The 11,404-nt window shown below is 33.9% G+C and overlaps 2 protein-coding genes across 2 annotated transcripts; one reads left to right on the forward strand and one right to left on the reverse strand.

Annotated features, from left to right (window-relative positions):
* The first annotated feature begins 1,367 nt into the window (after positions 1 to 1,367).
* On the forward strand, positions 1,368 to 2,686 carry LOC132729974 (CAP-Gly domain-containing linker protein 4-like). Its single transcript, XM_060715810.1, has 2 exons — positions 1,368 to 1,676; positions 2,037 to 2,686. The coding sequence occupies exons 1-2, from the start codon at positions 1,604 to 1,606 to the stop codon at positions 2,285 to 2,287; spliced, it is 324 nt and encodes a 107-aa protein (XP_060571793.1). The 5' UTR covers positions 1,368 to 1,603; the 3' UTR covers positions 2,288 to 2,686.
* A 7,083-nt stretch (positions 2,687 to 9,769) lies between these two features.
* LOC132729975 (MAGE-like protein 2) lies at positions 9,770 to 10,189 on the reverse strand. Its single transcript, XM_060715811.1, has one exon. It carries the CDS (start codon positions 10,187 to 10,189, stop codon positions 9,770 to 9,772), a length of 420 nt encoding a protein of 139 aa, XP_060571794.1.
* Between the last annotated feature and the right edge of the window lie 1,215 nt (positions 10,190 to 11,404).

The following is an 11,404-nucleotide window of genomic DNA, read 5'->3' on the forward strand; positions in this document are numbered from 1 at the left end:
TTTTTAAACCCTTTCTTTCTACCAACCCCTTATTTTGTATTGGTTGTAACATATGAATTAATTAAGAATTTCTTCAGTTCTTCATTTTCAATGATGAACCAGTTCATGTTTTAAGTTATAATAGAGCCTGAGGCCAGCCTGCTTTTTTGTAATTTCTGACAGGCTTTATTCTGTTGCTTGCTTTATTTTAGCATTGGGCAGCTTTTGTGGCTGAGTAGTTTAAAGGTCTTTTGTTTTAAGCCACCTGTCCCTTACTGCTGTTGACCAATTTAAAAGAATACAGCTTTTCAAACAGAGTGTGTGCATTCTTTAATTTAAATTAGACAAATTCAGGAAAAATGACATTTTACCCGAATATGAGCATAGTATATCTTTAAGGATTTGATATCAACTTTCTTGGCATTTACAATCGTGGACATTTTCACATGGAAAAAAATATAGTGATGTTAGGGTAAAGTGAAAAAAATAATTGATTGTCCATTGGTTATAAAAATTATGTAGATATATTTTCTAATGATAGTGTACCAGTGATGGTGCACCAATAAATAAAGTTATGGAAAGTTTTAGTCAATAAAATAATTGTAACTGAATTATTTATTTTCATAAATTTAATAATATATTTTTATCATGGAATGCTTTTTTATCTTTTATAATGTTTTTGCTACTTTGGGTTTATTGTATAGATTTTACTTTTGCTTCTTTGTACAAATTATTGTAGGTACAAACTCCACTTTGAATAGTTTGTGCTATGCTTACTGCAGAACCGGGTGCTATAGGATTTTTAAATTTTATATTCTTTGGAGTGGGTATTTTTATAGGTGGGGAAAAAGATAAAAAACTGCAGACCTAAATGATTTAACTAGTAAGAGAATTTTTACTGGTAAGAAATCCCAACTGAAATGGTCAGTAACCAAGCAATTGTGTAGATCAAAGAAATTATTGTAAAACATATTGTTTTCTTTGGGGGTTCCTTTAGTACAATTATGTTGTGTTGACTGTAAATATTGTAATTAGGAATATGTTGTTTTCTGATAGATTTCATGTATATTCATTTTAAAAAACAACACAAAGTCAGAAACAAATACAAATCTTCAGTTGATGTCAAATTTTATAGTTTTTAGGTCACATTTATAAATTTATCTTTCTGAGTCACATAGGAATTGAAATATCAATTTGATATGTATGATATGTAAAATGTTTGAAAATCATTGATAAAGTCTTCTTTTTAAAGTTTTATTTGAAGTATAACTGGTTATTGTATTACCATTTACTTAGTTATGATATTTTTAGGATTTGAGTGTTTAAGTCATTTATGAGTAAGGTGTGCACCTTAAAATGCACTACATGACAAGTAATATAAGTTTGATCCCTTTGACTTAAACTTTATTTTTGGATGTCTTTGATCATGCTAATTAAACAATAATTTATTGTATCTCATAGGTTAGGGGATAAACGGTTCAGCTCCAACGAATCTCTCGAAACAATCAGCTGGGGTGCCGTGTCTGAGCGTGTTGATAAACGAGCATCTGGGTCTTCACACCTACGAGACGGACGACCTAGGACACCAAATAAACGACCAAAGAGTGGCACCCCAGACGGTATCATGAGAACGCCAGGGTCTAGCTCCAACTTCAAACTAGAAGTTGGAATGAGTGTTTTCTGTAACAACGAACTTGGTAAATATTATTTACTGATGATAAATGTTATAACTTACATAGTTCAAAAAGTTGGTTTAAACATTTTTGTTTAAGGCAGATTAATAAAACAACTTCTTGTCAATATTTCAACAGTTGTGAAGTAGGAAAGTTATATTTTGTACTTGATTGTACCTCATTCCAATTTGTATTTTTTCGGCCCTATAGTTGTCAGCCAAGTCGCCTTCCTTAGCTCTGGGAATATATTACACCAACAAAAATTCCTGCCCCATATTACCAAAATGTCATTTGTGTCAGAAAAGATTTTAGGTTTTTCTGTGATTTATTATGTAAAAATTGTTCTTCTCATCCACGTTTAATTTAAAATTATCAAAATTACAGGAAATGTAAGGTACATTGGTCCAACTGACTTTGGTGACGGCATTTGGGTCGGTGTCGAGTTACGTACAGCGAAAGGAAAAAACGATGGATCAGTGCAGGGTAAACGATACTTCTCGTGTAAAAACGAGCATGGACTTATTGTGCGACCAAATAAAATCACTGTGAGGGGGATCAATGGTGCGAAGTTAGTCTCAGAAATGTTTGGGCAGGCGAATAGCGAAACAACGCATACAAACGGGGATGTGAAGTGAAGGAAATAACATTGAGATTCTTAAAAAGATTTTTAAATAAACGGATATGTACGGAAAGTGTTTGATATTATATAGATCGAAGCGACAGCAAGTACTGACAGTAGAGTTTATTTTTACAGTGCCTAGACACAAATAAGTCATATCGCTAAGGGAGACAATCCTAGTAGACTTTAAAATGTTTGTAATTTTTTTTTTTTTTGCGCACAAACACTGAGAAAACCCTTGTATCGAGTTACAATGTTTTTACATTATTTATTGAATATATTCAGACACATGATCAATATCTTGTTGGAGATTAAAATTTGATATTTGTACACCAAAGATCAGTCAACTGTATGAATCATTGTACAAAATGCTTTCCTTTTTTATTTAGTTACTTTGTATTTCACATTTTGCTGACTAAACAAAACTTTTTTGTTTTTGCTTGTTAGGAGTTGATCAAATAGACCGCATCTTCTGAGATATTTGAAACAAAATGTTGCCATATTATTCATATATGATAGAAAAGTAGTTAATAAGAAATATTTCTGGTCATGTGACCACTTAGCGTTTCTTAAATACAATACAAAAAATAAATGTGATCATGTGACCATGTATTATTACTAATATCCAATGAAAAGATATATGTCTGGTCATGTGACCATTTTCTGTTACATAAATACAATAAAAAGTTTATTTTTTAAAGATGATACTATGATATACAATGCATACTTGCCAATATTTTGAAATAACACTAGTTTTAGTGTAACATAATTTATGATTAAAGATATTAATTTTATTAACCCTATTATTGAGTGCAAATTTGATCTTATCAAAACAGATTAGTAAAACTTTTTGTGAATTAAATTATTAAATGTCTGTGAATAAATCTTGACACAAATATTATACTTTGGCAATACATAAGTTTTATTTTTGTCAAAGGCTCTAGTGTTATAAACTGAATTTATATGTCATATATTATTATCTTCCAGAAAACATGATACCATTATTGCAATATTATCAAAGCTGTCTGAATATATAATTATAGTACAGTTTATTAATTGACCAATCACAGGCTAGCATTATCTTAAGACAATTTGGTCTGGCAGTGAGGCTAGCATTCCTGATATCAGCACAGTTTGTTAATTGACCAATCACAAGCAAGCACTATTTTTAACCAGGTTTTCAACGAAAACCGGGTTATTGTAATGCCGAAGTCGGCGGGCGGGCGTCAACTTTTGGTTTCCGCTCAATAACTTTAGTTTGCTTTGGCCTATTGACACCAAACTTGGTGTATGGATAGTTATATCAAGAGGCAGCTTGGGATTGCTACCCAGGTGTCTGTGATCAAGGTCAAGGTCACTGTTACTAAAAATAGAAATTCAGTTTCCGCTCAATAACTTGAGTTTGCTTTGACCTATTGACACCAAACTTGGTGTATGGATAGCTTATATCAAGAGGCAGCTTGGGATTGCTACCCAGGTGTCTGTGATCAAGGTCAAGGTCACTGTTACTAAAAATAGAAATTCAGTTTCCGCTCAATAACTTGAGTTTGCTTTGGCCTATTGACACCAAACTTGGTGTATGGATAGCTTATATCAAGAGGCAGCTTGGGATTGCTACCCAGGTGTCTGTGATCAAGGTCAAGGTCACTGTTACTAAAAATAGAAATTCAGTTTCCGCTCAATAACTTGAGTTTGCTTTGACCTATTGACACCAAACTTGGTGTATGGATAGCTTATATCAAGAGGCAGCTTTGGATTGCTACCCAGGTGTCTGTGATCAAGGTCAAGGTCACTGTTACTAAAAATAGAAATTCAGTTTCCGCTCAATAACTTGAGTTTGCTTTGGCCTATTGACACCAAACTTGGTGTATGGATAGCTTATATCAAGAGGCAGCTTGGGATTGCTACCCAGGTGTCTGTGATCAAGGTCAAGGTCACTGTTACTAAAAATAGAAATTCAGTTTCCGCTCAATAACTTGAGTTTGCTTTGGCCTATTGACACCAAACTTGGTGTATGGATAGCTTATATCAAGAGGCAGCTTGGGATTGCTACCCAGGTGTCTGTGATCAAGGTCAAGGTCACTGTTACTAAAAATAGAAATTCAGTTTTCGCTCTATAACTTGAGTTTGCTTTGGCCTATTGACACCAAACTTGGTGTATGGATAGCTTATATCAAGAGGCAACTTGGGATTGCTATCCAGGTGTCTGTGATTAAGGTCAAGGTCACTGTTACTAAAAATAGAAATTCAGTTTCCGCTCAATAACTTGAGTTTGCTTTGGCCTTTTGACACCAAACTTGATGAATGGGTAGCTTGTATCAAGAGGCAGCTTGGGATTGCTACCCAGGTGTCTGTGATCAAGGTTAATGTATTTAGTTTTCATGTTATAACTTGAGTTTGCTTTGACCTTTTGACAATAAACTTGCTGAGTGGCAGCTTTTGATTGCTACTTAGATATCTGGGAGCAATTTCAAGGTCATTTGCTTACAATAGAATTTTCAGCTTCTACTCATTAACTTCAGTGTACTTTGACCTATTGATTGCTGTCACATTAAAATTTGGTCTTTGAAAACCTGGTTTTCGTCGCATTGCGGCGCTTCTTGTTAATCATTTTGGTTTGGCAATGAGGCTAGCATGTCTAATTTAAGCACAGTATGCTTATTGACCAATCACAAGCAAGCATTATTTTTAAACATGGGTTTTCAGTTTGTAACACATATCTCCCTAACAATAGGGTAACATCTGTCCCGCATTTACAGCTACAAAGACAAAGTGTCTCATTTTCTACATGTGATAATTTACTTATTTTTATGTATAACATTGGATTTCAGTTATCATTTTTTCATACTGCTATTTATTTCAATCTTCCATTTCTTTGTTTTTTGTTTTTGTTGTATTTTATTTCATGCTTTCTGGTAAACAAATAACAATTCCAGATATCCATGCAGTGGCCAGTTTGCCTCTCGTTCCATCCTTTACCCACAGGTTCTACAGTCTCCAAAGCATCTTTATGTATTGATGAATATCTTAGATATTAGTTATGTTTGTATTTCATCATGTTAGTGCAGTAATGGGTTAACTCCTTATATAATTTAATAGGAGTTAACCTGTTACTGCACTAAGGTGATGATAAAGGACTTAAATATCCCACTACAGCCTTTGGTCTTAGAGGTCAAATTAACTGAGGCTATTTTGTCACCTTAGTCCAGTAATGGCTTAACGTCTATTGAACTTTAAAGGAGTTGACCCGTTATTGCACTAAGGTGACAATTTACATATTTTTCTAGGTTTCTGCATGGTTTCACCATCTAAAGCTTCATCATGAAGCACCAACCTAAATTCTAGTTTTAAACATGGAAAAAGTTATTCATCAATAATTTTACATATCGACTGCATTGCATTTCTTTTATTTAGTAAAATTTTACCACGTCTTTTTCTATGTGAAATCAACATGTGTCATCTATAATTATATCAATGTCTTTTTGTAAGCAAGAATAATGTGCATATTAGTTAAACTGGCTTTAAATGTAAACATTGTTTTTTTATGTTTTGCAGACATTCCATTTATGCTTATAAAAGGTAATCTTCACTACATGCTTAAAATTCATGTTAGAATGGAGTATTGGTGAAGAAAATTAATGTGTCTGTTTAACTGAATGCCTTCTACATTTTTTAACTGTATATCTACAAGTTCAAATGGTCATTTGTCTTTCATGGCTGAGTCGGAAATGATGTTGAATAAGTATCTGGTCATTTGCGGAGAAATTGATAATTACAAAATGTACTAGTTAGTTATCCTTAAAAGCAGGTAAGGTGGAATGAAAGCCAAGATATGACCAAAAACGTGAATTGGCATGATTAGATTTCAATGGAACTTTTGTAGTAAAGATACATTGTAGACCTAGTTATATTGGAATGAGGTACCTTGATTTTGATTAAGATTTTTTGTGTGCATTTAATGATAAAGGGGTTTTCTATGTTTCCATTATTTAATTACAGTAAATGCTGTCTTTTAAGGCCACTGACTATACTAAAAGTGGTCTAAATAGTGAAATGGTCTTAATGGTGAATATGCCATTTAAAGAATGTATTACAGTCTCTGGCAAAGTTTGTGAGTTTTTGCTGAAATTTGAGAACAAAAGCTTGTGTGAGAGGAAACAGTTTAAGATTGATTTTACAGAGTGGTTAAAATACTTTTGTCTTTTTTGTCTTTTCTTAAATAGATTTAGATTTAATTTGGTATGGAATAATATACATGGACATTTAAAACAACATGTACGGTACAATTATTTAACAGACATGAGAATAAATAAGCCGTGACATTCACACCAACACCAAGTATAGCACAAAAAGAGAGACTTATTCCATTGTGGATTAAGAAATTGTAAAATCAGACTTTTTAAAATTCTTACTTATTAATTATAATAATGACCAGCTTGTCAAAATATCATTAAAAATAAATGGTGTTGCCCCTCTTAACATTAGCTTATTAGCTAATGTTTCTTGTAATATGTAAACCGACTTAAAATAAAGTTTCTTGTATCTTGTATCTTCACAGCTAATTCAAGTAACAGTCTGCTTGTTATAGATAACAACTGTCCACTTTGTTTGGACTTTCCATGTAAATTCTGTGTGCCAAAAAATAAATAGAAAGGAGATATGTTTTTGTTTAAGTTATATTTTATTATTTTTGTTAGTTATTAGTATTTAGTTTGTGTTTTTTTCTGCCATTTTATATTTAGTTCTGACTATAGTCCTTTATTTTATTACATCAACCTTCCTTTTTTGTGCATTTTTTTATTTCCGTGCATGTATTTTGAGACTTTGGTTTTCATAGTGCTAGAGAATACAGATTTGATATTTTATTTCATTTGTATATTTTTGGACTAAGAAGCCTTGATTGGGCTTTGTGGTAAATTGTTATTTTACACCAGGTTTAAAGTTCATTATTTCATTGAAAACATTTTATGTGACTATTTAGTTGAGGAAAAAACTGCACATTACTCCTAATAATTGGAAAATACTGTATGGGATAGAATAATATATATTACTTAAAAATTGTCTGAAAGTATTTTTTCAATTATGCTCTAAGAAAAATATATCTAAATTGTTTTATGTTTAAAGCACAGGTTTTCACACAAATTTGATTTATAGTTGGAGGAGGTCAATGAGTTTTACACAAATTTGACTTATGATGTATCTTGTACACAAGTTTGACAGTATCTTTTACAGAAGTTTGACTGTATCTGTTTCTGTATTTAACTCTTAACACGAATTTGTTTTTTAATTGAATTGTCCATTTTCTATTTTTGGAATTGTCCATTATCAATTTTAGGGATATTTAGATGACAAAGTTAAGTCAACCAACATTATAGAGCCTGGAAAGACTGCAAGGATATGCAGGCTGACCTGGTTCTATACAGGTGGCAAAGGCTGGTCACTTTCGTACCGGCAGTTTAAGGATTGAATCAAAAGAGGAACAACCAGTTCCATAATGATTAAGATTTTTTTCAACCCTCAGAATTAATCTTTTACTTTTTTAACCTTTGCAAGTGACCCGTTGCCAAGTCTTAAGGAGCCACTTCCTAAATTACTATAAGATGATATGGGTTGAATCCATATGGTGTAATTTCTTACATAAAATATTTTTGCAAAGTCTTCTCTTTCAGATAACTTTGAAGTTATTCTTTGTAACAGTATTTTAAGTATTTGATGAAATTTCAAGGAAATTGATGTGAATATTCATACAAATGATTGTAAGATCATGTGGGCTACAGCCATGTTTCCTTGTGCAAATTCTTTCTTAGAAAATATATAATGAAAAGTTATTTTTTCACAATTTTGCACTATTATCTATTGTTGTTACAAGTTTGTATCTTTTTTTCAAGCAAATACAGTTACCTTTCTTACAAGTCCCATGTTTAAAGCCATGCCTATTTTCTACTGTACATGTATGTTCATTTTTCATAGGTTTGAAATTTAAGAAAAATGTATATTTCTTGCCTGAAATAAGCCTTCTTTCTAAATTGCTTTATTTATATTTTGCTTATTTTGCTCTTTTTTTTCCAGAATGTTAATGTTTTAATGCCTCATGAATTTTTATGACTGTCATATGAAATAAAACTGAAAATACTATAATTTGGCTTTATTTTTCATTCTTTTTTTTTCAAAGAAAGTTACACCCAGATATTTTATCAAAAGAGTAATCATTGAAAATATGTAAAATGTCATGAGTCACTGGTTAGTAGTGACACAGTATCATGTTATGGGGAATTGGTTAGTACTGTAACATATCATGTGTCATTGGTTAGGACTGTATCAGTATTATGTCATAGATCATTGGTAAGGACAGTATCATGTTATGGGGCATGTGTTTATACTGTAACATGTTATGGGTTGTTGGTTAGGACTGTATCATGTCAATGGGCATTGGTTAGTACTGTATCATGTCAATGGGCATTGGTTAGTACTGTATCATGTCATATGTCATTGGCAAGTACTGTATCATGTCATATGTCATTGGTGAGGACTGTATCATGTCATATGTCATTGGTGAGGACTGTATCATATCATATGTCATTGGTGAGGACTGTATAATGTCATGTGCCATTGGTGAGGACTGTATCATGTCTTTGTATCATTGGTGAGGACTGTATAATGTCATGTGCCATTGGTGAGGACTGTATCATATCATTTGTCATTGGTGAGGACTGTATCATGTCATGTATCATTGGTGAGGACTGTATAATGTCATGTGCCATTGGTGAGGACTGTATCATGTCTTGTATCATTGGTGAGGACTGTATAATGTCATGTGCCATTGGTGAGGACTGTATCATATCATTTGTCATTGGTGAGGACTGTATCATATCATTTGTCATTGGTGAGGACTGTATCATATCATGTGTCATTGGTGAGGACTGTATCATGTCATGTATCATTGGTGAGGACTGTATCATGTCATGTATCATTGGTGAGGACTGTATCATGTCATGTGCCATTGGTGAGGACTGTATCATGTCATGTGCCATTGGTGAGGACTGTATCATATCATGTATCATTGGTGAGGACTGTATCATGTCATGTATCATTGGTCATGTATCATTGGTGAGGACTGTATCATATCATGTGTCATTGGTGAGGACTGTATCATATCATGTGTCATTGGTGAGGACTGTATCATGTCATGTATCATTGGTCATGTATCATTGGTGAGGACTGTATCATGTCATGTGTCATTGGTGAGGACTGTATCATATCATATGTTATTGGTGAGGACTGTATCATGTCATGTGTCATTGGTGAGGACTGTATCATATCATGTGTCATTGGTGAGGACTGTATCATGTCATGTATCATTGGTGAGGACTGTATCATGTCATGTATCATTGGTGAGGACTGTAGCATGTCATGTGTCATTGGTGAGGACTGTATCATGTCATGTATCATTGGTGAGGACTGTATCATGTCATGTATCATTGGTGAGGACTGTATCATATCATGTGTCATTGGTGAGGACTGTATCATGTTCATGTGCCATTGGTGAGGACTGTATCATGTCTTGTATCATTGGTGAGGACTGTATCATGTCATGTGCCATTGGTGAGGACTGTATCATATCATGTATCATTGGTGAGGACTGTATCATGTCATGTGTCATTGGTGAGGACTGTATCATGTCATGTGCCATTGGTGAGGACTGTATCATGTCATGTGCCATTGGTGAGGACTGTATAATGTCATGTGCCATTGGTGAGGACTGTATCATATCATGTGTCATTGGTGAGGACTGTATAATGTCATGTGCCATTGGTGAGGACTGTATCATATCATGTGTCATTGGTGAGGACTGTATAATGTCATGTGCCATTGGTGAGGACTGTATCATATCATTTGTCATTGGTGAGGACTGTATCATGTCATGTATCATTGGTTGAGGACTGTATCATGTCATGTATCATTGGTGAGGACTGTATCATATCATGTGTCATTGGTGAGGACTGTATAATGTCATGTGCCATTGGTGAGGACTGTATCATATCATGTGCCATTGGTGAGGACTGTATAATGTCATGTGCCATTGGTGAGGACTGTATCATATCATTTGTCATTGGTGAGGACTGTATCATGTCATGTATCATTGGTGAGGACTGTATCATGTCCTGTATCATTGGTGAGGACTGTATCATGTCATGTGTCATTGGTGAGGACTGTATCATGTCATGTGTCATTGGTGAGGACTGTATCATGTCATAGAGAATGGGTTATTACTGTAACATGTCATGGGACACTATCGGTTGTTGATTAGGACAGTCATTGGTTAGTACTGTAACATGTAATGGATTGTTGGTTAGGGCAGTATCATGTCATTTGTCATTGGATAGTACTCTAGCATGTAATGGGTCAGTATCATGTCATAGTGCATTGGTTAGTGTCATATATCATTTATTAGTACTGTATCATGCCATGAGTTATTAGGTAATAATGTATCAAGTCATTGGATAGGACAATGCCATGTCATTGGTTGGTACTGTATCATGTCATATAACTGAGTCTCAATTTACCGTGCTGAATACTTTAAAAAAAAGACCAGTTATTGTACATGTACAGAAATAAATTACAAGACTGAATATGTTTCAGTCTCATTTTTCTAACATTTTCTGCTTTGAATTAGGAACTGTCCACCAAGTTTATATGATACATGCACTGGTAAATTATAACACCGCCCCTGCTGTCGTTGGGTTGCGGCAATTCTGGATGATAAAACCCAGGTAAAGGCTATGTTTAACGGGATACAGTCAAGTCCCGACTATATAGCTACAAACTGCAAAGCTACATATACCTGTTTCCCATTTGGACTCCAATATGAAACCACAACATTGATCTTGCTATGTGGGGACAGATGGATGGAAAAAAATATGGCTTATTTTTTGCCAGACCCATTCCCGGGTAGGGGCGAGGTTACTAATGACTACCGGCACATAATATGGAAGTATGTAGCCAACCTAATAACATCGAGTCTAACAAAGTGACGGAGGATTAGACTGGTATGGCCCAATACTTAAAGTAATGCCGAGTCATTAATACAAGTATAAATTAATATTGGTATCATTCTGAAGGTTAAGTAAGAGGG

This window comes from Ruditapes philippinarum, unplaced genomic scaffold, assembly GCF_026571515.1.
Source record: "Ruditapes philippinarum isolate M1 unplaced genomic scaffold, ASM2657151v2 ctg12355_1_1_1_1, whole genome shotgun sequence".
Taxonomy (NCBI): domain Eukaryota; kingdom Metazoa; phylum Mollusca; class Bivalvia; order Venerida; family Veneridae; genus Ruditapes; species Ruditapes philippinarum.

What these genes read in the sequence shown, in the direction of transcription:
- LOC132729974 (XM_060715810.1), top strand. Translation starts at nt 1,604, where the DNA reads ATGAGAACGCCAGGGTCTAGCTCCAACTTCAAACTAGAAGTTGGAATG. An exon ending in TTTCTGTAACAACGAACTTG is followed by an intron (nt 1,677 to 2,036) that starts GTAAATATTATT and finishes TCAAAATTACAG; the next exon opens with GAAATGTAAGGTACATTGGT.
- LOC132729975 (XM_060715811.1), bottom strand. Translation starts at nt 10,189, where the DNA reads ATGATACAGTCCTCACCAATGACAAATGATATGATACAGTCCTCACCA.